Below are 24,591 nucleotides of genomic sequence, written 5' to 3'. Positions count from 1 at the left end.
GGTTTTTCTGACAGAGATCTGACAGCTGCTCAACCATCTGCAGAACCGCACTTCTGCCGAGTCTGCACACCTCCCGTCACATCAAGTCAGCTTTTTACCCACAGATCCCAAAAGTTCAGGACGTACCAGTGTGTGTGTGTGTGTGTGTGTGTGTGTGTGTGTGTGTGTGTGTGTGTGTGTGTGTGTGTGTGTGTGTGTCAGAGAGAGAGGGAACTAGAGACAGCTTGTGTATGCACATTTGTAAAGTGATGGTACAAGAGCTGCAGTGCGTGTTTGTGTGTGTGTGTGTGTGTTTGTGTGTGTGTGTGTGTGTGTGTGTGTGTGTGTGTGTGTGTTTGAGTGTACACAAGAGAGTAAGAGAGTTAAAGACAGATTGAGAGCTTGTGTGTGTGTTTGAGGTATTACTTTATGCAGTCTCTAGAGTGTGTATGCATCTATGTGTGTGTCTGTGAGAGATTGAGAAAGAAATGGAGAGCTTGTGTGTGTGTGTGTGTGTGTGTGTGTGTGTGTGTGTGTGTGTGTGTTTGAGCTGTCGTCCAGGATTTACCCTCAGCGAGAGTTAATCTGAGTGTCGGCAGGATTCTCTAAAGGTTAGAGAGAGACAGAGAGGAGTGTGTCGGAAACACTGCAGCTGACCTCATTTTCATCACACACACACACACACACTCACACACACACACACACACACACACACACACACACACACACACACACACACACACCTCCTTCACTTGTCTTTAGTGCTGTTTGATGCTGCATTTGGTATCTAGGTGTGTGTGTGTGTGTGTGAAAAAAACCAAGACTAGTGTTTTTGTTCTTCTGTGAAATCGGTAAACCTGCATTTTTAGCCCTCTGGACTCAACCTGCAGCAGAGAGAGAGGAGAGTTATCCATTTGAATTCATGGAATAAATGCTTATAAGTGAGTTATTAATTAGATGGTAAACACTTTAATTAACAGTTATAAATGAGTTATAATCTAATTTCATATCCATCAATGCAGGATCACTATACTACTGCATTTATATCCATCTGGTTAAATAAACATCTCATTATGAGCATTCATTTATGAGTTATAGATATTTATAACAGCTAAAAGGAGCCTTATTGTAACATATAAAACATATCACCATCTATTCATGTATTACAAATCACTTCTGTTTTGACTGTTCCTTCTGTCTGTCCTTCCTCCCTCCTTCTTTCTTTCTTTCCTCCCTTCCTTCTTTCCTTCCTCCATCCCCTTTCTTCCTTCCTTCCTCTTTTCCTTTCTCCGTCCCTCCCTCCCTCCTACCTTTCCTTCCTTCCTTCTTTCCTCCGTCCTTCCTTCCTTCGTCCCTTCCTTCTTTCCTTTCCTCCCTTCCTTCCTCCCTCCTGTCCTGAGCAGGAACGGAACGGACAGAATGAAGGAAGGAAGGAAGGGAGGACAGAAGGAAGGACAGAGGAGGGAAGGAAGGGACAAAGGAAGGATGGACGGACGGAAGGACAGAAAGAAGGAAGGGAGGACAGAGGAGGGAAGGAAGGGAGGACAGAACGACAGAAGGAAGGACAGAGGAGGGAAGGAAGGGGCGAAGGAAGGACAGAAGGAAGGACAGAGGAGGGAAGGAAGGGACGAAGGAAGGACAGAAGGAAGGACGGACAGATGGACGGAAGGACAGAAGAAGGAAGGGAGGACAGAAGGACAGAAGGAAGGAAGGACAGAGGAGGGAAGGAAGGGACGAAGGAAGGACCGAAGGAAGGACCGAAGGAAGCAAAGAAGGAAGAGACGAAGGAAGGAAGGAAGGACAGAAGAAAGGAAGGAAGGGATGACTGCCTCCACAGACAGTGATCAATGTGTTTTATGTGTTAATGTTTAACCTCGGCTGCGGGTGAACGAGGACCTTCAGGCGATTGGGTTGACGCCCTTCATACGTCCGTCTCTTTGAAGGGAAGCCAAATGGCTCGACTCCACCGACTGATCTCATCCAGCGCTCTGAAAACTCTGAATATTAAAACACATAATGCATGCAGTTTCTCCTCTCTCTCTTTCTCTCTCTCTCTCCCTCTCTCTCCTCTCTCTCTTTCCCCCTCTCTCCCTTTCTCTCTCCCTCTCTTTATCTCCCTCCCTCCCTCTCTCTCTCCCTCTCTCTCTCCCTCTCTCCCTCTCTCTGTCTCTCTCCTCTCTCTCCCTCTCTCTCTCCCTCTCTCTCTCCCTCTCTGTCTCTCTCTCTCTCTCCCTCCTCTCTCCCTCTCTCTCGCTCTCTCTCTCTCTCCCTCTCTCTCTCTCTCTCTCTCTCTCTCTCTCCTCTCTCCCTCTCTCTCCCCCTCTCTCTCTCTCTCCCTCTCTCTCTCTTTCTCTCCCTCTCCCTCTCCCTCTCTCTCTTTCTCTCCCTCTCTCTCTCTCTCTCTCTCTCTTGGCGGTTCTTTGTCGTGTACCGGTGCTTAACGTGCTGATTTAGATGTGCGCTGTCAGCAAAGCGGCCCTCAGGCGGTTTTACCCTCCGCGACCCAATTTATGGAGGCTCCCGCTTCCCCCTGTCAGCCCGATGCCGAGCCCACCACGGAGCAGTCAGGTGGCTTCATGCGCTGGACTGAACCCCAAAAATCTCACATCTGAAGTGCTCCTCTGCTCCAATTTAAGGGAGTCTGAACTTGGAGTCCATCATTCAGAATCTCTCAAAAGACTGTGACACACTCTCACACGTTCATAGTGATTATTGTTACGACCCGGAGATCCAGAGGAAAGAGAAGGAAGGAACGAAACAAGGAAGGAAGGAACAAAGGAAGGAAGGAAGGAATGAAAGAAGGAAGGAAGGAACAAAGGAAGGAAGGAACAAAGGGAGGAAGGAAGGAAGGAAGGAAAGATGGAGGGAAGGAAAGAGGGAAAGGAGAAAGGAAAAGACGACAGGAAGGAAGGAAGGAAGGAAGGAAGGAAGGAAGGAAAAGAAGACAGGAAGGATGAAACAAAAGAAAGATGGAGCGAAAGAAAGAAGGAAGAAAGGGAGGAAGGAAGGAAAGATGGAAAGGAGAAAGGAAAAGAAGACAATAAGGAAAGAGGGAAAGAAGGGAGGATCAATCAATCAATCAATCTTTATTTGTATAGCGCCAAATCACAACAGAGTTATCTCAAGGCTCTTTCCACATAGAGCAGGTTCTAAACCGAACTCTTCAGGTTTTAACTTTAAAGAGACCCAACATTCCCACATGAGACACAGTGGAGAGAAAAAACTCCCTTTTAACAGGAAGAACCCTCAGAACCAGACTCAGAGTGGGAGAACATCTGCCTCGACCAGTTGGAGTAGAGAGGAGAGAGAGGAAGGATAGAGGAGAGAGTGAGAGAGAGGAAGGATAGAGGAGAGAGTGAGAGAGAGGAAGGATAGAGGACAGAGAGGAAGGATAGAGGAGAGAAGCACATTTAAGGTCCGGGACTGGAATCTGTCATCCGGACGTCTACAGGTCCAGATTACCTGTGAGACCAGAAGAAGTTTAGCCTATTGAATGTATTAATAGTACATGAATGTTAATGGATATAGATGGATGGATAGAGAGAGAGAGAGGGAGGAGGAGAGAGGAGCCCAGTGCATCATGGGAGTTCCCCGGCAGTCTAAGCCTATAGCAGCATAAGCTAAGAGCTCTAAGAGCCCTAACTAAGGCTCTGCCTCCTGTTCTACTTTTAGAGATACTAGGAACCACAAGTAGACCTGCATGCTGGGAGCGCAGTGCTCTAGTAGGTACATAAGGTTCTATGAGCTCTTTAAGATATGATGGAGCCTGATCATTGAGAGCGTGAGGAGAAGGATTTTGAATTCTATTCTGAATTTTAAAGGAAGGAAGGAAGAAACGAAGGAAAGATGGAGGGAATGTAGCTAAAATAGATTTATGCAATGGAGAAGATTACACACACTTTGGGTGTTTTTTAGGATGTTTTGTTTTTCTTTTTCTTTCTCCCCTCTGTGTTATCATGATACATATTTTTTTAACTTTAATTATACTTTTTCTGTTGAGGTTTTAATAGTGTATCATTTGTTCCACTTCCTGTTCTGCAGTCTTCCCTGTTCAATAAAAAGAAAAGAAATGTAGCTTAAAAAAAGTGATGATGGTTAATGTGAGGAGATGTTTGATGGTGTGTGTGTGTGTGTGTGTGGGTGTGTGTGTGTGTGTGTGACAGACATGGTGGTATCAGGAGATTTCAGGGTCTTTGGGCTGAAGTGTGGAGGACGGGTGCTGATGATGTGTTCAGGGACCCCTGGGTGTCAACGTCACCCAGTCTGTCTGCTGCGTTCAGGCCTGCTGCGGAGATGAAAGACTGAGCTCTGATAAAACAGACTGCCTGAGTGTCGACACACACACACACACACACACACACATACACACACACACACACACAGACACACACACACGTTTGTACTTCTATATTTGTGAGGACTAGCATTGACATAACACATCCTCACTGTCAATGTCTAAACATTAAACATTAAACTAAAATCTTCTTTGTTCAGATTTTGGTTCCTTAAAAATATATTTAAAACACACACACACACACACACACACACACACACACACACACACACACACATACACACACACACACACACACACACACACACACACACACACACACACACACACACACACCTGCAACATGACTAATTGATTTTGAGCTCATGATCAAACTCGAGGTTCTGGCTCAGGAAATGAACTTTACTAACTTTTGATACACTTTTTGTCTTATTTTGTCCTATTCTTATTTATTCATATATTTCTCTTATTTATTTTACTTTATTTACATTTTTAAAGACATTTTTTTTATCAATCTTATTTTCTCTTGCATGCATTGGTCTCAATTTTTAATTTTTTTTCTTTGTAATTAGTTTTTGTTTTTCACAATAAAGTTCATAGTTAAATTGTAAAATATCACCTTGATAGCCATGTTTGATAGCCACATTACATAAACAGGTGTATTTTAATGTAAATATTCTGTATATATGTGAGGGCCCCCCTCGTCAGGTGACATTTAGTGCAAAGATAAAGAATAAATATGAATGTGACTACAAAGTGCATTAGTACAATAAATAAACCAGAATAAAGATTACATAGTTAGTGAGAGACAGAGTATGCCACTCTGAATAGGTGCGTTTTCAGGTGGGATTTAAAGGTGGAGACAGAGTCAGGAGTGTGAATGTCTGGTGGGAGAGAGTTGGGAGAGTTGGGGAAGGTGTGTAAGTGAATAAGTTCAGAGAGATACGATGGAGCGAAGGTTGGGACGGATCTTGAAAGTGAGGAGCAGAATCTTAAAGTTAAAGTTTAGATGTTTTCCTGAGTGCTGGGAGCTCTGCAGTCTTTAGTTTGGTGATTAAAAAGTATTGATTGTCTGTCCTGTCAGCAACTTGTGCCACATTATGATTATTGGACGAATTTCTTTCCTCTCTCATATCAGTATTGACATCAGCCTCAAAAGTCCAGTATTGGTTGGTCCCCAGACCCAGTCAGGGGGGCCACCAGGGAATTTGGGCCCCATGAAAAGATATCACATTGGGTCCCACCAATACTTCACCATTACTGTAACCACACCTCTACCTTGTAGTCCAATACTAACTGTACAATATTTACTGACACTGAGCTGTGATAATATAACACTGTTAATGATGATATGTTAATAATGTTCTTATATTGTTTTATGGCCCCTGTCAGTCATGGGCCCTTAGATCCCATTCTTCATCCTAACTTTTCACCCCCTGATGGCGCCGCTGGACACAGTAGTTAATTTTTGAAGCCTTTCACTGCTTCTTATTTAATTGATGATGAACGTCTGTCTGAGATTTTTCCAGTCGTCCAAAGACAGGAGCTAAAACAGCCTGTTAATAGACAGAGGCTGAACTGAGCGGCTGCATAAAGGACCAGTACAAGATAAATAAGGAGTTTTTAACTGGAAATCATGTAAAGATAGAGCTGGAGATGTGAAGAAAAAGAGGTTTTGGACACCTTGAAAAATTTAACATGGGATTTATTGTTTGTTTGTTTAATCTGACACTATTAGAGCTGTGGTTGAGGTTGGACAATTTTGGGGGAAAAAATATCTAATTGCGATTATTTTTGATTTAATAATGCAATCGATAAACACATAAAAATGATTATGGTACGGTAGCAATACTGCCACCTGTCGGGCATATTGCGATTTCCAAAAAACTGTTTCATTGAATTGTTGTGCTTTATCTGTGGTTGTAATGCACTCTTCAGCCTGTAGAGGGTGACAGCAGGAAGTCAGGTCTAACCCAGCTGATTTACTGTGTATTACCATAGACTGTATAAAAGAAATGGACGTAACATCCGTGACATCACCCATTGGTTTGTGGACTGCTGCTTGGAAGCCAATAGTTTCAAATCTGGGCAGCGCCATCTTGAAAATTTCAGGTGCATGCTGGGAAAAATAAAAACACAGATTCTACTTATATGGGCATAAGGCGGGGCCATGGGCAGAGCCATGGTCGGAGCGGGGAGGTTGCTATGGTTGCGATGGATCTCGAGGACATTGGTCAATCAACCTGTCAATCAGGACGTAGCCACGCCCTAATGCATACCCTGCTTTATCGTGAAATATAAAATCAGGGAGGCCAAAATGTCCCAAATGAACATCATACTGCATTGAAGAAGGCTTTAAACTAGCGATTGAGACCATAAACACATTTTGAAAACGTTTACTGAGGTTAGAAATCAAGTGAGAAGTTGGTGAATTCTCCATTGACTTGTATAGAGACGGTCGCCCCCTGGTGGCCTTTTGATAGAATGCAGCTCTAAATTTCTTCCCCGTTGGCCTCATTTCAGAGGACCAGAACTCCCTGCCTGTGTATTACTCATCATTTGCTCACACACAGCTCTGCTCTAATCGCAGACGAATGCGGCTGTGAGACAACGGCTGCTTGTGCTTCTTATATCATGAACGATTAAACGAAGGGAAACACGATGAACTGAAGGTGGACGGACGAGATGTGATGAGAGTTTCCTTCAAACCTAATAAAAAAAAGCTCAGAATACATTTCAGGGAGAGACTGCGGGCGCTGAGCTTTGAGGCCTGAATGAACTTCATCTGTGTAGATTTAGATAATGTGTTAGTTAGTGTGTGTGTGTGTGTGTGTGTGTGTGACCTGCAGGGGGGTGTAGCATTGACGCGTGTTGGTTGCAGTGTGTGCTCATCGCTGGAGGTGATGTGTGGGCGGGTTTTTTAGCCCCCATGGCCCGGATAAACGTTTGCAGCCCAGTGCATCGCCGTGACAACAGGTATTAGGGTATAATTTAAGCGTGAAGCTTAATGGAGCTGCAGTAACGAGGCCCTGAGCTGGTGTCCTGCCTGTCTCTCCCATCACGTCAGCCGGGCCGGTGGCCTGCGTGGCTGCATCAACCCGCCAACACCCACAGCGTCTTTATAATGTGGAAGAAACGCCTCTACTCTTCCACCTGGCTGCCTCAGAACAATAGGCCACATTTTGAAAATCATGCACATTACAGCAATAACAGCGGAGAGGGCGATTTTCTCTTTTTAATGTGATTATGGCCGTATGACACTGCCGGAGCAGTGAAGTTGCTATAATGCGAGTCAAGAGTGTTGGCAAAAGGGTTTTTATGGTTTCAGATAAAAGGAGAAAAACAGACAAAACAATCTGCAAAGTGAGCAAAGTTCATTCTCCGAGTGTACATGTGTTAGATTTATTAAAGTCACGGTGAGAAAACAGAATATGACAGCAGGGAATAATTACAGAGAGAGTTAAATCACAGCTTTTTAGATTAGTTTGGACTGATGAAAGGAGGCTTAGTGAATAGAGTGTGATACAGAGCTGTAGCACACACACACACACACACACACACACCTCCAAACTGTGCTTGAGTTAGATGTTTTTATTGTCCATCACTTTGATACACTTGGTCCTAAAATGTCATAATCTTTTATTAGCTGTTATTTTAAATTAATTTTTTTAGACATATTTTCTAGCTTTTGTTTTCATTCCACCTTTTTTCATTTTTTAATAATACTGGGACCTGCAGTAGTCACAGAGGCAGATAATAAGATGCATTAAGTCCAGTGAGGCTTAAAGGTAGTAGAACTCGATTTCTTTAAGATATCGACCGAAATAAATCGATACCTGACTTGCTCACAGCCAATCAACACAAGTGTTCTTTGATGTAATGCATCATGTGATTGGTCCACTGCCACAGCAGCTACGACCTGTCTGTGGTGGTGAAGTCGTGGTGAATTTGAGTTACCGTGTTTAGCAGTTCAGCAGCCAAAATGTCTCCTAAACGCTCTAAAGTGAGTCTACACTACACACTGTTACACACCATAAAAGACAGAGACTCAATGTGTTAATGGGAATCTGATGAAGCACTCAGCTGGTATCAGTATCACTTTAAAGGTATAAAAGAAATGGACGTAACATCTGTGACGTCACCCATCACATCATACTGCATTGAAGAAGGCTTTAAACTAGCGATTGAGACCATAAACACATTTTGAAAACGTTTACTGAGGTTAGAAATCAAGTGAGAAGTTGGTGAATTCTCCATTGACTTGTATAGAGACGGTCGCCCCCTGGTGGCCTTTTGATAGAATGCAGTTCTAAGTTACTTCCGTGTTGGCCTCATTTCAGAGGACCAGAACTCCCCGCCTGGATAAACCTGATGGCTGTGGCGATGCGGCAGATTTCGATGTTTCACCATAAAACGGTGCGAGGTAGCGAGGGTCGTTTAATACTGCTTTAATTCAATAAGCCTCATTTATATTATATTATATCTAATTTTTTACGTTATTCAAAATTGTCTTCCCACTTCAAATCTGACCCAAGGACAACAGGAGGGATAAATATGTCTGATGAAGGCTGCAAGTTAAGACATGTTGCTCTAAAGAAATCAATAAAGTTGTTTTATATCTAACAAGTCTTTCTGCATCTTTGACCCTTTTTTTTTTTAGACAGTTTTCGCTGTCTTAAACATTTTATATCTTTTTGAAAATAACGACTATGTTAAGATTCTTCTCTGCATCTTAAACTCTCCTCCACTCTCTTCTCTTTATTCTTCTTCTCCTTCTTCCCGTCTGATTTTCTGCCGTCAAGCGTTTTCTTGCATGCCGGCCGTTCATCGTGTTGCATCATCTTCAAAGCTGCGTTCAACAAGGCCGCATCTTGTTCGACACATTACAGCATATTAGGACGAGAGGAATGATCGGTGACAGCGGATCAGACGGAGGGATGTTATATTTATAAAATCGATGCGTGTGAATTATTTCTTCTGTGGTCACGTTTGATCTGATGTGAAGCACAAAGAGAAATGTTTAGGCCTCTGTGTGTGTGTGTGTGTGTGTGTGTGTGTGTGTGTGTGTGTGTGTGTGTTGATGACCCATCGTGCAGCCGAACATAAAAATAAGTCAAACAGCAAATTATCTACAGCTGGACTCAAATCAGCTTGAAGGAGAGAAGGAGAGGAGGAGGAGGAGAGAGATGGAAAGAAGAAGATGTGAGAAGGAAAGAGGGGGAAGAGAAGAAACAAGAAAAGCAGGAGAGGAGGAAAGGAGAAGATTGGAAAGAATATGAGATCAGGAGAGGATGGAGGGAAACAACAAGAGATAAAAGAGAAAGGAAGAAAAAGGAAAAGAGTGATTTTAAGAAGCAAGAGAAGTAGAGGGGAGAAAGGATAAGAGGAGCCTGATGGAGAGAAGGAGGAGGAGAGAGATAGAGAGAGGAGATCAAGAATAAGAGGATGTGAGAAGGAAAGAAGAGAATAGGGAGAAAGAAACGAGATAAAAGAAGAGAAGGAAGAGGAAGAAGTGAAGAAGAAACAGAAAAAGTAGTGAGGAGAGGAGGAAAGGAGAAGAAGAGATCAAGAGAGGATGGAGGGAAACGGAGAGATAAAAAACGAGAGTAAGGGAAAAGAGGAAGTAAGGGGATAGAGGATGAGAGGAGGAAGACGGAAGAAAAAGAGAGCGAGAGAGAGAGAAAAAAAAGCCTGGAAAGAAGATGAGATCAGGAGAGGATGGAGGGAAGAGGAGAGAAAGAAGAAGGGAATTAGATATTAAAAATGAGTGAAGAAAACATATGAGAGATGGGAGAAAAGAAGAAGGAGGGAGGAGGAGGAAAAGAAAGGTGTAATAAGGGGAGACAGATAGGATGAGAAAGGAAAAGAAGGAAGAGTAAGAAGAAAGTGATGAAGAAACAAGAAAAGTAGAGAGGAGAAGAGGAGAGGAGGAAAACAGGGAGACATATATGAAGAAAGGAGAGAGTGAGAAGAGGATAAAATGAAGAAAAGAGGAGAGACAGAAAAAAGAAAAAGAAAGTGTGTTTAAAGCACAGCAGCAGCTTTATGCTTGTTTGCTTGGTTCAGTTTAACCCTTGTGTCGTCCTCACGGGTCAAACTGACCCCATCTCTTTTGACTCTTCCTTCCTTCCTTCCTTCCTTCCTTCCTTCCTTCCTTCCTTCCTTCCTTCCTTCCTTTCTTCCCTCCTTCCTTCCTTTCTTCCTTCCTTTCTTCCTTCCTTCCTTCCTTCCTTCCTTCCTTCCTTCCTTCCTCCTTTCCTCCCTCCCTCCTTCCTTACTCCTTTCCTTCCTTCCTTCCTTCCTTCCTTCCATCTGTACAATAAATCAACTGATCCTGATCCACTTTTAAAACATCTGGAAGTCTTTAGTTTAGTTATTAGAATATAACCTCTTAATGTTGCTCTGAGTGCAACACAATGATGCATTTGACTTAAATATGTACAAAATGTTTTTACCATCATAGTCTCTCAAATTTCTGGGAAACACTGAAACACCAACCCAACTGTTATCACTGATGAATGTCTGAGGACAACAGAAAGACACTTATGAGAGATATTTTAACACTGAACTTAAACACACTGTGGCTCACAGACTCAGAAAATACAGTTTCATTTCATAAATGACGTCATAAAATTCCCACAGTTTTCTCATTACCTTTTCATCTTCATTAACTATTACAGCCAAGTCTGAATTCCATCTTCTGCAGATCTCTTGAGCTTCCTCCCAGGTTTTCTGACCAGTGCCAGGGTTATAGATTGCATAACAGCTGGACTGGTGGTATTTCCAGCCATCTAGGCAAGGTTCACACTGTCTGTCTGAAATAACAGAAACCAACAAATAAATTATTGGTTATTTTTTTACTTGAGTTATGAGATCTGAACTTACTTCCATCTTTTATTGGGCAGTAGGCATCAATGATCTGCTGGACGACAGTAACGTTATGCTCTATGTTTTGTATTTGTTCTGTTAAGATGTTCTTCTCTGTCTTCAGCTCCTGGTTCTCTGCAGTCAGCTTGTTGTTGTTTTCAGACATGACAGATGTAACTACAGCGACAGACAGAGGAAAGGGTCGAACTTTGAGAATTTGTTGCAAAGCAATTGCCACAAATTTTATACAAATACACAAGATATGATCACATTATATGAAGTCTATGAGGAAATATAGAAACAGGGTTTTAAGTTGTGACAGAGTTGTTAAATGAACAGATAATGCTGACTTTTGTTAAATGTTTTACATAACCCTAACCCTAACCTCTTAAATCGATACTCAGGTGAACATATAAACATTAAAACTTGTTTTGTGTGCTGTAAATATTCCTCCTGTTCATACTGACCATTAAAAGATCCTCTCTAAACATGTCTGCAAAAATATATTACAAACCTTAGCTGTAGTGTGTGTGTGTGTGTGTGTGTGTGTGTGTGTGTGTGTGTGTGTGTGTGTGTGTGTGTGTGTGTGTGTGTGTGTGTGTGTGCATGGATGAATAAGAGCTAAATTATAAAGCATTTAAAGCACTACATTAAATGCAGTCAGAACAGAAGTGTAGGATCTCCTCCATTTGAAGGCCGTTATGAACAGAAGGAATGATTGCACCAAGCCAAAACTGTAACAATGTTCATATAAACATCTGACTATTGTTTTAAAACTGACTTTAATAATATGTTAATCTATCCTTTACATAAGAACTAACACCAATAATAACAAGCTGATATTCACATAGAGGATACTCACAGTAGATATGAAGGACCAAGATTACCAACAGTATCACCCAACTCACTGCTACTGGTAGAAAACTCTGAGTGAAGGAGCCACACTTCTTATCTAAGAAAACAATAAGGATTGAGCACAATGATGTCAACACTTTGATTTCAAAATGGGGGTTTTATAGATTATTGATTCATTAGATAAACTTTCAATTCTTAAAAAAAAATAAAGTTTGTCAAATAAAGTATATTTCTAACCTACCTGAGGTGGCTGATGTTTTGTCCACAGTGCTCACAGCTGTATTAACGTAGTCACTTTCTTCCTCAAGTTTATCTGAAACAGTTCAGATGAAACACTGATGTTTAAATATCTGCAGTAAATTGGCTCTTATTTACAGAATCACATCCAATCTTTAGCTGCCAATGTGTTGTCATGTATCAGAAGTAGAGCTGTCAGTGTTAACACATTATTTATGATACGATTAAGGGCCGATCAGAACGCTTTTTTATCACAATAACCGTGCTGCTCACTGACTGAAAACTGTCACAGATTGCTGTTACAATCGAAGGCCTTCCTGTTGTGAAGGAAATTATGAATTTGAAATATTTAACCCTACTGTTGTCCTCAGGTCATGTTTGACCCAGAACAACAACAGGCATTAACTATAAAATGAGGTATAGTTTCATTAAATGAGATCAATTGACCATAATTTCTAAAACAATATGTGTAAAACCTGTGGTAATAAGTTAGAATGAAGTTGGCTAAATAGGTCTTACACAGAATTGGGTGATCATTTATAGTTTATGCTTTATAAACCACAACAGTGTTAAACCAAAATGCATGTTTGACCTAAAATAGTTGTGTCTCAAATCCAAACTTTATTCTTTGAGCTGAGAGACAATAAAGGGGATTTTTGTTTTGTTTTTGGCATTTTTTCCTGTAATGTAGTGTTTATCTCCCAGCAGACACAAGCTGGTTAGGTGGTGGATGATCTTTCATGGTTGTGTTGATGATTATTATAAACTTTAAGTGCTTATCTAACAACAGAGCCTCATGTGTCCTGTCTTTATTTTTAGGAGGTGTAGAGAACTTTGTTTTGCTCTCACTGGTCAGATATGAACGCAGTATGGAAAACATACAGGTTTCCTGGTTAGTGGGAATGAAGGGGATTGAACAGTTGTTGTGTTATTAGTGTGTCAGTACACAACCAAAGGATTGAGAGACTATGAGCAGAACTCAAGAGAGTTATGTCGCAACTTTATAAAATATTTCTAACTTCATGGAGGAACAGAGTATACTGGATCCACTGAATGAACTCATAGATAATGGAGCTATAGAGTATTATTTGTTGTGGTATTTCACAGAATAAACAGTTGTCTCCAACAGGAGTTGGTGCACACTAAACAGTACATTCGGACCAAAAGCTCTTAGTTCGGTTCGTTTTCGTTGGTGTGAAAGCATCAATCGCACTCGGGTGCACACTAAATCAATGAATCAATCATTGCAGTTCTTTTGATTTGAAATAAATCTAAAAGTCAAGTTTATAAAGTAACTTTCTTTGAATTCATTTGATTCACAATCGACCTGAACCCTGAACTTCACTTACAGTAATTATATGATTGAGTGAATGATGAGTTCCTTTATTCCTTGTTAATTTAAGATTTCAGTAACAGCAAGAGAAACTGAGTAAAATTCATTTAGATTCAAAGTTTTCAGCTTTATTTTTACAGAAGAAGTCTGGGACAAGAATCATGGCAGCTGAGACAAACACATGTTAGAGATGCTTACAGATGATGGAGTGTCTGAGTTTATACTCAGTAAATATAAAAGGCTTAAAACAGGATAATACAACTCACTGCTACTGGTGGAAAAGACTGAGTAAAGGAGCACAGACAAACAGCACGTACATAAATAGCTTCAAGAAAAAAATCCCACATTCTGCATAAAAAATCTTTGCATTGATATTTACAATCCAGTTGATTTGATCTTACATGTTATTAATCTTTACAGAGTATCCAGTAACCTTCTCATGTGAGGCTTCTCACTGTTTAAACAGAAAAGGCTGCCCTTTTGCAGATCCAACCGTTTTTGTTTCCACAGCTCACTGATCTCCATCCTTCGTTATGGACAGAAATTGCACAGTAGCCGTTGTTAACAGGTTGTGTCATCCAGGATCTGAGGGAAGAACATAATGTTTAGATCAAGGCTGATAGATTTTATGATTCAAACTGTTTAGGAATGTGACTTTTACTTTTCAGTCAGATCACTTCCATCGATCCACTTCCATTTCTCTGCTTCAGCTCTCAGTCCAATCCAGTAGCCAGTGAGTCCTGGAGTGTTCCAACTGTAATCACTGATGAATGTCTGAGGACAACAGAAAGACACTTATGAGAGATATTTAAACACTGAACTTAAATAAACACACTGTGGCCCACAGACTCAGAAAATACAGTTTCATTTCATATAGGCCGTCATAAAACTCCCACAGTTTTCTCATTACCTTTTCATCTTCATTAACTATTACAGCCAAGTCTGAATTCTTTCCTCTGCAGTTCTGTCGAGCTTCCTCCCAGGTTTTCTGATCAGCAGTATCAACGTTATGGATTACATAACAGCTGGACTGGTGGTACAGCCAGCCATCTAGGCAAGGTTTACACTGTCTGTCTGAAATAACAGAAACCAACAAATGAACAACATTACTGCATTGTTACATTATTATTGGTTATTTTTGGAATTGAGTTATGAGACCTGAACTTACTTCCATCTTTTATTGGGCAGTAGGCATCAAAGATCTCCTGGACGACAGTAACGTTATGCTCTATGTTTCGTATTTGTTCTGTTAAGATGTTCTTCTCTGACTTCAGCTCCTGGTTTTGTGTCTTCAGGTCCTGGTTTTGTGTCTTCAGGTCCTGGTTTTGTGTCTTCAGGTCCTGGTTTTGTGTATTCAGCTGCTGGTTCTCTTCAGTTAGTTCCTTAATCTTCATTTCTGAGACATTATATGCCTTTGTCAGGTTGGTTTCCAGTTGTCGGTTCTCTGCAGTCAGCTTGTTGTTGTTTTCAGAGATGACAGATGTAACTACAGTGACAGACAGAGGAAAGGGTTGAACTTTGACAATTTGTTAAAAGGCAATTTTATTTATGTTACATATTTTATACAAAAATATCTTTAACATGATCATAAAAACATTAAAATGACAGATTCACATTATGATATGATCACATTATATGAAGGCTATGAGGAAATATAAAAACAGGGTTTTCAGTTCTGCTTTGAAGCTGTGACAGAGTTGTTGAATGAACAGATAATGCTGACTTGTGTTAAAGAAATGTTTTAAAAGTCTTAAATCAATACTCAGGTTTCTGTATAAACATTAAAACTTGTTTTGTGTGTTGTAAATATTCCTCCTGTTCATACTGACCATTAAAAGATCCTCTCTAAACATGTCTGCGAAAATATATTACAAACCTTAGCTGTAGTGTGTGTGTGTGTGTGTGTTTGCGTGTGCGTGTGCATGTGTGTGTGTGTGAGTGTGTGTGTTTGTGTGTGCATGCGTGTGTGTGCGTGCATGTGTGTGTGTGTGTGTGTGTGTGTGTGTGTGTGTGTGTGTGTGTGTGTGTGCATACATTAAATGCAGTCAGAACAGAAGTGTAGGATCTCCTCCATTTGAAGGCCGTTATGAACAGAAGGAATGATTGCACCAAGCCAAAACTGTAACAATGTACATATAAACATCTGACTATTGTTTTAAACTGACTTTAATAATATGTTAATCTATCCTTTACATAAGAACTAACACCAATAATAACAAGCTGATATTCACATAGAGGATACTCACAGTAGATATGAAGGACCAAGATTACCAACAGTATCACCCAACTCACTGCTACTGGTAGAAAACTCTGAGTGAAGGAGCCACACTTCTTATCTAAGAAAACAATAAGGATTGAGCACAATGATGTCGACACTTTGATTTCAACATGGACTTTTATAGATTTTTGATTCATTAGAAAAACTTTCAATTCTTAAAGTATATGAAAAATACAATGCTTTAAAAAAAATGAAAGTTTGTCAACTATATTTCTAACATACCTGAGGTGGCTGACATTTTGTCCACAGTGCTCACAGCTGTATTAATGTCACTTACTTCCTCAAGTTCATCTGAAACAGTTCAGATCAAACACTGATGTTTAAATATCTGCAGTAAATTGGCTCTTATTTACACAATCACATCCAATCTTTAGCTGCCAATGTGTTGTCATGTATCAAAGCTTTAAAAAGAATAAACTAACATACTGTTTCACTAAAAGATGAGAACCTCATCAAGTGTTTACGTATTAGAAATCATCTTACCTCCAGATGAAGCAACAGTGAGCGTCTGTGTGTTTCTGTTCATCCTGAACTAAAGAGACTGACAGTCAGCAGTCCTGTATGAAGACTATAAGAACATATAAAGTACAGAGAAGAGGAAGGTTTCACTTCTGCTTTAAGTTGTGACTGTCAGGTTATCAGCTAACGCTTCTTGAGTCTTGTCTGGAAATAATCTGATGGTTTTAATTGTGTTAATGGTTTTAACAGGGCGTGTTTGCAACATATTTTCACACCATTGTAGTTCTGCTTTGTTCTGCAGTTCTCTTGAGCTTCCTCTCAGCTTCTCTGAACAGCTGGACTGGTCAGTCGTAGGACTGACAGTGCATCAGTCTATCTACTCAGCACTGTGTCACTGCTTCATTATTAAATCCAGTCTGCATATTGAGAGGATGCTCAAATCAATAAAAAAACCCATTACATGTTTACACTGCTACCTTACACCCAGACAGAATTTTATATATATATATATATACTGGTGCAGTTGGAGCCTGTCAGTCCATTTCTTGCTGCCCTTTAGTCTGTGTGTGTGTGTGTGTTTTGGGGGGGGTTACTGTGTGTGTGTGTGTGTGAGTGAAAATGTGTGCAGTAGCTAACGAGACACAAAGACACTGAGGAAGAGAACATATGCTGTGTTTGTGTGTGTGTGTGTGTGTGTTTGAGAGAGAGAGAGAGAGACAATAGATGAGTCTTTAGTTTCAGACAAACAGTGACGTTGAGATGATGAATGTGACACACAACACGAAAAATCTTGTAGTTACATCAAACTGTTGAAAGTTTTTAACTGTAAACCACATCAAGTAAATTTATTCAAATGAAAAGTTGTGTTTATTATAGGGATGCTTGATATTGACTTTCCTGCCGATATCCGATATTCTGATATTCCCTAACTCTTAATTTCTGTTAGAACTGTTAGATAACAACATAACATATCTCCTATTGTGGAATTAACACATTATGCCTCATTTTATTGTGAAGCTCCACTGGATGCATGCATAAATGCAACATGGCTTTCTACGTGTAAACACTGTCTGTGCAAAATAAGAGAACTACTTCAACTTCAGTTATGGAAGAAAGTGCCACTATGTCTCTGCCTTATTAATTATGCTGCTCTGCATCATTTACTATCAGTAGACTCACTAACCACAGACATAAGCCCCGTTTCTGGAGCCGGGACCTTTACAGGAAGTCCTCTTACTCGCTCCTCTCAGCTGTTGTGTTTCCAGCAGAGTAGCACCCAGATAGGACCGGACCCACCGGACCCATAGAGACCCTAACCCTCTCTATGGCTCTGGGACCCACCGGACCCATAGAGACCCTAACCCTCTTTATGGCTCTGGGACCCACTGGACTCTGAGGGTGACATCACAGAGGCGACTCGCCGAAAACATGACAGAGAAAATAACAACGAGGAGGTAAACCTGGTTTCTGTTTGTATGTTCATGTACATGGCAGAGGACGCTATGAACTCGTTAGCCACGGTTAGGGTTAGGGTTAAAGGGGGTTAGGGTTAGGGTTAAAGGGGGTTAGGGTTAGGGTTAAAGGGGGTTGGGGTTAGGGTTAAAGGGGGTTAAGGTTAGGGTTAAAGGGGGTGTACCCCTGAGCCAGTTTTGTTTTGGTTACATGCAGTCCAGAGCTGTGACGTCTAGCGGTGAAATTGAAATCACATTTAGCCCCTTTATGTGCAATATTCAGCCTACTTAATGTGCAATACTATTTATTTAATTCAACACCATTCTCTCATTTTTACACCTTTTCTTTAACTCTTTATTCCCCCTTGTGTGATTGTTCATCTCATCTGTCCTGATGGTTGTTTTCATTGTTTAATTGTTAGTGACCACTGAGCCCTTCAAATCTCATCATCCCAAATCAATAAATATGTTTAAAAATATATATAAAAATTTAAAAGCAGCTTGAAGCAGTATTGCAGAAGTTGTCCCATTATTGTACATTGAATTAGGTTGTATTAAGATGACTCTCAGTACGGTTCATGACACAATGGTGGGGCAGTATTTGATTCTGTTAGGAGAGAGGAGAGAGAGAACACGCTGGATTATATATCTCTCCTGGTCTGGAACACTTTACGATCCCCCAGAAAGGAGCTGATGAACATCGCTGCGGAGAACAATGTCTGGACGTCATTGCTTAGCCTGATGCCACCATGACCTGGCCAAGGCAGAAAATGAGAAGAGGATAAAAGGAGGAAAGAGGAGAGACGGAAGATGGAAGAAAGGGGATGGAAGAAAAGAAGATGAGAGGATGAGAAGAGGAAAGGAGACGACTGGAAAGAAGATGAGATCAGGAAAGGATGGAGGGAAAGGGAGAGAAGAGGAGAGACAGAAGGAGGGAATTAGATATGAAAATGCGTGGCGAAAACACATGGGGATGAGAGATGGGAGAAAAGAAGGAGGGAGGAGGAGGAAAAGAAAGGTGATATGAGGGGAGACAGATAGGATGAAGGGAGGACGAGAAAGGAAAAGAAGGTAGAGTAAGAAGAAAGTGATGAAGAAACAAGAAAAGTAGAGAGGAGAGAGGAGAAGAGGAAAACAGGGAGAGATATATGAAGAAAGGAGAGAGTGAGAAGAGGATAAAATGAAGAAAAGAGGAGAGAGAGAAAAAAAGAAAAAGAAACAGTGTGTTTAAAGCACAGCAGCAGCTTTATGCTTGTTTGCTTGGTTCAGTTTAACCCTTGTGTCGTCCTCACGGGTCAAACTGACCCCATCTCTTTGACTGTTCCTTCCTTCCTTCCTTCCTTCCTTCCTTCCTTCTTTCCTTCCTTCCTTCCTTCCTCCTTTCCTTGCACCCTTCCTTCTCTCCTAAATTCCTTCCTCTTTTCCTCCTTACTCATTTCCTTCCTTCCTCCTTTCCTTCCACCCTTCCTTCCTTCCTCCTTTCCTCCCTCCCTCCCTCCTTACTCCTTTCCTTCCTTCCTTCCATCTGTACAATAAATCAACTCTGATCCTGATCCACTTTTAAAACATCTGGACGTCTTTTATTGATAAGCAAAGACAGTTAGTTTAGTTATTAGAAGAAACACAATATAGAAAAAGATATTTACTGAAACAGTATTTTATTATATTCATAAAATATACAACCAGCAGTTAAATGACTAAAGCACACAAACATTTCTAGATATAACCTCTTAATGTTGCTCTGAGTGCAACACAATGATGCATTTGACTTAAATATGTACAAAATGTTTTTACCATCATAGTCTCTCACATTTCTGGGAAACACTGAAACACTGGATTTGCAATATCAAATTAGAAGTGTGTTGTTCCATTTGTGTGATATAGGGTTCTTGCAATTTACTTTTACTTTACTGGTAATATGTTATAAATCATAATGATTAAATACAATACATATGAGATAGAGTGAGTGTGAGTAGCCAAACACTCGCAGCAACACATACATGGTATTCACTCCCAAATTTCTTTTAACCCTTATACAGTATCAACAAATCAGGTTAGAACACATTATTAGAGGTTTGATGGACACACACACACACACACACACACACACACACACACACACACACACACACAGCATATACATACATAGCTTAAAGAAAAAAAATGTTCTGAATTGTATTGATATTTACGATCCAGTTGATATGATCTTATATGTTATTAATCTTTACAGAGTATCCAGTAACCTTCTCATGTGAGGCTTCTCACTGTTTAAACAGATAAAGCCGCCTTTTTGCAGATCCAACCGTTTTTGTTTCCACAGCTCACTGATTTCCATCCTTGGTTTGGAACAGAAATTACACAGTAGCCGTTGTTATCAGGTTGTGTCATCCAGGATCTGAGGGAAGAACATAATGTTTAGATCAAGGCTGATAGATTTTATGATTCAAACTGTTTAGGAATGTGACTTTTACTTTTTAGTCAGATCACTTCCATCGATCCACTTCCATTTCCTGTCTTCAGCTCTCAGTCCAATCCAGTAGCCAGTGAGTCCTAAACTTCTCCAACTGTTATCTCTGATGAATGTCTGAGGACAACAGAAAGACACTTATGAGAGATATTTAAACACTGAACTTAAATAAACACACTGTGGCTCACAGACTCAGAAAATACAGTTTCATTTCATATAGGCCGTCATAAAACTCCCACAGTTTTCTCATTACCTTTTCATCTTCATTAACTATTACAGCCAAGTCTGAATTCTTTCCTCTGCAGTCATCTTGAGCTTCCTCCCAGGTTTTCTGATCAGCAGTATCAACGTTATGGATTACATAACAGCTGGACTGGTGGTGCAGCCAGCCATCTAGGCAAGGTTTACACTGTCTGTCTGAAATAACAGAAATCAACAAATAAACAACATTACTGCATTGTTACATTATTATTGGTTATTTTTGGACTTGAGTTATGAGATCTGAACTTACTTCCATCTTTTATTGGGCAGTAGGCATCAATGATCTGCTGGACGACAGTAATGTTGTTCTCTGTGTTTCTTATTTGTTCTATTAAGATGTTCAGTGTCTTCAGCTCCTGGTTTTGTGTCTTCAGCTCCTGGTTTTGTGTATTCAGCTCCTGGTTTTGTGTCTTCAGCTGCTGGTTTTGTGTCTTCAGCTGCTGGTTTTGTGTCTTCAGCTGCTGGTTCTCTGCAGTTAGTTCCTTGATCTTCATTTCTGAGTCATTATATTCCTTTGTCAGGTTTCCAATGATGACCGTCTGATCATCGTTGTCTCTCCTCAGTCTTTCCTTTTCTGAGCTCAGTGTGTTGTTGAGGTCTGACAGGTTGGTTTTCAGCTTCTGGTTCTCTGCAGTCAGCGTGTTGTTGTTATCAGAGATGACAGATGTAACTACAGTGACAGACAGGAAACGGTTGAGGTTTGAGAATTTGTTGCAAGGCTATTTTATTTATGCAACATATTTTATACGAAAACACATATATATTTTTTAACATTATCATAAAAATTAAATTTCACATTATGATATGATCACATTATATGAAGGCTATGGGGAAATATAAAAACACGGTTTTCAATGAACAGATAATGCTGACTTGTCAGTGTTTCCCCTATGTACATTCACACCACCGCTGTTGAATTCTCAGCGCCGCTGCAAAAATGACTGTGCTTGAAGTAAACTATATTGATCACTTGCTCAATTTCATTAGAAATTGCTAGCAGGCTAGGCAAGCTGCCCCCTCTCTTCATAAGCTACTGAAGTAGGAGGAGGGCAAAAGCAGACAACCCGACTCTCCCGGACGTTGCGGCAGTCTCCCGTATATTGATAGTGGCTCCTTGACGCCCGCAAATGAGACACAATCTCCTGGAATCTGGAGCGAGCAAGCAACAGTGTGCACTAGAGAGTTACTGTGCGCGTACACAAAAAACGATGGGTTTTTTCTATGGATTTTTTGCATCATATCAATGATTTAATGTCAGTGTGTGGATCATTAACCTTGTTGCAGTGTGCTCCCTGGTTATAGTTATAGTTATGGTTATCAGTGACGTATCCAAGATGGCGCCAGTGTGTGTGGCTGACCGTCTGGTGCTCCTGCAAGTCTTAGTGTTATTGTTTTCAATCATTGGCACTAAACAAATTGAGTCTCTGCTGGTGTATGATCGCCAGTCTCTTTTGTTCATCCGGCGGAATATCAGTGATTTAAGTACTTTTGATCACGGTGGACAGTATACCTCACCCCCGTTTTTGGCGGGAATCCCACCTCACCTGTACCGGGCCCCGACCCTACCTTCCCGGCGCAAGCGTTCCCGTCGCCGCGGTAGACGCGGAGGTCGGCTGGTGAAGCTGAAGCTCTGCCTGACACGATCTACGTCCATTTCTCGGACAGGACACGGATTGCTCCCTCCTCTCGTTGTGGCCCGGCGCTTCCTCGACCCCATCGACACCTGCCTGGTGCCTGTCTTCGGCTCTTTTGAGGGACTCCAGCCCCGCCGTCTCTGCCCTCCTCGGCTCTCTCAGCGCGGGGTAAACCACGGGCTTCTGAGGACGCTACCCCGGGCTCACCGTTCCACCGGATCACAGGCCCCAGCTCCCACCAGGATTGGCTTGGTGAACGCTAGATCCCTGGCGAACAAGACTTTCATCCTGAGGGATTTCTTCAGCTCCCGTGGCCTGGACTTCCTCTGTATGACAGAGACTTGGATCGGTGCCGGTGAGTGCAGCCCTCTGGTCGAACTTTTACCTGCTGACTGCTCTTACTTTAACTCCCCTCGGACGTCGGGTCGTGGAGGAGGAACGGCGACAGTTTATAAAAACATTTTTAAATGTAAGCAGCGCACCGTCTCGTCCTCAATTTCCAGCTTTGAAGTGGCTTTATTTGAGGTGGGTCGTTCCGACCCGGTGCTGTGCGCTGTCATTTACCGACCTCCCAAATACAACAAGGACTTTGTGAATGACTTTTCTGGTTTTCTGGCTGAAATCATGCCTAAATATGACCGTGCCCTCTTTCTCGGGGATTTTAACATTCACGTGTGTTGTCCTGATAAGCCGTTGGTGAAGGACTTTTTAAGCCTTATTGACTCTTTTAATTTAGTTCAGTGTGTGTCTGGCCCCACACATGAACATGGACACACTTTAGACCTCGTCCTCTCTCATGGTTTATCTGTGTCTAACTTGGAGATCTGTGACGATTTAATTTCTGATCATATGCCAGTACTGTTTGAAGTTGCCTTCTCCTGTGCTGATGTTAAATCTGGCGCTCCTGTTCAGAGCCGTCGGATTTTTAACTCTTTTACTGCTGGCCAGTTCTCTGTGGCTTTTGATCAGCTCTGTGTCTGCCCTGCCTCTGTTAACACGGAGGAGCTCAGCTCTTGGTTTCACACCTCCTGCCTAACCATACTGGACTCGGTGGCGCCAAAGAAAACTGTGCAGCCTAAAGCAAAATCAGAGCCCTGGTTTAATGACGCAACTCGCGCAGCTAGACGGGAGTGTCGCAAAGCTGAGCGAAAGTGGAAGAAGGACAAGCTGCAGGTTTCTCTCCAAATCCTTAAGGACTGTTGGCGCTGCTACCAGAATACTGTTAAAGAGACCAGAAGAGAATACCTGTCAAACATCATTGAAGCCAATCGTCATAACCCGCGGGTGTTATTTAAAACCATTGACACTGTTCTTAATGCCCCACAGCCTGTCAGCTTGGAGGCATCTCCTGAAATGTGCAATACCTTCCTGCACTTTTTTATTGATAAGGTTGCTACTGCTAGGACTCTCATCTTAGCTACTGCACCTGACCCCTCTGTCCCTCATCCTTGTTCTGCAGCTCTTGATAAGTTTGAGCCTGTGTCTATGTCGTTTTTAGAAGATCTGGTTGGCCATATTAAGCCATCAGGCTCTCCCTGTGATGCTGTCTCTCCAAGCTTCTTTAAAGAGGTTTTCCCGAGTATAGGGCAGTCAGTGCTGGCTATCATAAACAGCAGCCTGTCTTCTGGTGTCGTTCCCCTAAGTTTTAAACATGCTGTGGTGCAGCCGCTACTTAAAAAACCTGGCCTTGACTGCAGCGTGCTGGCCAATTTTTAGGCCCATCTCCAAGCTGCCTTTTATCTCAAAATTATTGGAGAAAGTTGTTCATGCCCAGCTACAGTCATTTCTGGATGAACACAATGTCCTGGAGGTTTTTCAGTCAGGCTTCAAAACCCTGCACAGCACCGAGTCAGCCTTACTACGGGTTTTTAATGATATTCTATTAACAAATGACTCTGGTGATCATGTCATTCTTGTCCTGTTGGACCTAACAGCGGCCTTTGATACAGTGGACCACAACACCCTAGTGGCTCGGCTAAGCCACCTAGTGGGTATCTGTGGTACTGCGCTGGACTGGATCAGATCCTATCTGGTTGACAGAACCATGAGCGTGAGCCTTGGTACTTCAGAGTCCAGCTCTGCTCCACTGCCGTATGGGGTTCCACAGGGGTCGGTCTTAGGGCCCCTGCTCTTCTCGTTGTATTTACTGCCACTGGGCTCCATCCTGAGAAAGCATGGCATCTCTTTCCACTTTTATGCTGACGACAGTCAGATATATGTGCCGCTGAAAAAGAAAAACGCTTTCTCCCTAACACCACTTCTGGCATGTCTTGAAGACATCAAAGCCTGGATGGCTTTGAACTTCCTTAACTTTAACGAGAAAAAAACAGAAGTGATGGTGTTTGGTCCCAGTGGCCTTTGTGAACCCCCTCCATTTGACTTGGGTCCTTTGGCAGATTATTTTAAGCCAACAGTCTCAAGCTTGGGTTTTAAGATGGACAGTGATTTTAAATTGGATCGGCAAATTAGTGCTGTG

The 24,591-nt window shown here is 41.6% G+C and overlaps 2 protein-coding genes and 1 long non-coding RNA gene across 4 annotated transcripts; all 3 read right to left on the bottom strand.

Annotated features, from left to right (window-relative positions):
* Window positions 1-13,877: 13,877 nt before the first annotated feature.
* LOC128366924 (C-type lectin lectoxin-Phi1-like) lies at window positions 13,878-14,959 on the bottom strand. The gene is made up of 4 exons (XM_053327684.1): window positions 14,734-14,959; window positions 14,476-14,639; window positions 14,227-14,339; window positions 13,878-14,150 (listed from the first exon to the last, which is right to left on the bottom strand). Exons 1-4 carry the CDS (start codon window positions 14,957-14,959, stop codon window positions 14,024-14,026), a joined length of 630 nt encoding a protein of 209 aa, XP_053183659.1. The 3' UTR covers window positions 13,878-14,023.
* A 22-nt stretch (window positions 14,960-14,981) lies between these two features.
* Window positions 14,982-16,364, bottom strand: LOC128366731 (uncharacterized). Of its 2 annotated transcripts, none has more exons than XR_008321887.1 (3): window positions 16,327-16,364; window positions 15,812-15,901; window positions 14,982-15,051 (listed from the first exon to the last, which is right to left on the bottom strand). It is a non-coding gene; the product is annotated as an uncharacterized LOC128366731 (long non-coding RNA). The 2 variants fall into 2 exon arrangements; XR_008321888.1 differs by lacking the exon at window positions 16,327-16,364 and adding an exon at window positions 16,066-16,085.
* A 3,611-nt stretch (window positions 16,365-19,975) lies between these two features.
* Window positions 19,976-21,379, bottom strand: LOC128366923 (CD209 antigen-like protein A). Its single transcript, XM_053327683.1, has 5 exons — window positions 21,355-21,379; window positions 20,732-21,151; window positions 20,474-20,637; window positions 20,225-20,337; window positions 19,976-20,148 (listed from the first exon to the last, which is right to left on the bottom strand). The coding sequence occupies exons 1-5, from the start codon at window positions 21,377-21,379 to the stop codon at window positions 20,022-20,024; spliced, it is 849 nt and encodes a 282-aa protein (XP_053183658.1). The 3' UTR covers window positions 19,976-20,021.
* Window positions 21,380-24,591: the final 3,212 nt, after the last annotated feature.

Source organism: Scomber japonicus, chromosome 10 (assembly GCF_027409825.1).
Source record: "Scomber japonicus isolate fScoJap1 chromosome 10, fScoJap1.pri, whole genome shotgun sequence".
Classification (NCBI taxonomy): domain Eukaryota; kingdom Metazoa; phylum Chordata; class Actinopteri; order Scombriformes; family Scombridae; genus Scomber; species Scomber japonicus.
This window is presented reverse-complemented; position numbering and strand designations above follow the sequence as displayed.

Coding starts and splice junctions, on each gene's coding strand:
- LOC128366924 (XM_053327684.1), bottom strand. CDS start 14,959: ATGAAGATTAAGGAACTAACTGAAGAGAACCAGCAGCTGAATACACAA. Junction 14,640..14,733: donor CTGCCCAATAAAAGATGGAA/GTAAGTTCAGGT, acceptor CTGTTATTTCAG/ACAGACAGTGTAAACCTTGC. Junction 14,340..14,475: donor TAGTTAATGAAGATGAAAAG/GTAATGAGAAAA, acceptor TGTTGTCCTCAG/ACATTCATCAGTGATTACAG.
- LOC128366923 (XM_053327683.1), bottom strand. CDS start 21,379: ATGTACATAGGGGAAACACTGACAA. Junction 21,152..21,354: donor CATAGGGGAAACACTGACAA/GTCAGCATTATC, acceptor CTGTCACTGTAG/TTACATCTGTCATCTCTGAT. Junction 20,149..20,224: donor GGAAGTGATCTGACTAAAAA/GTAAAAGTCACA, acceptor TTCTTCCCTCAG/ATCCTGGATGACACAACCTG.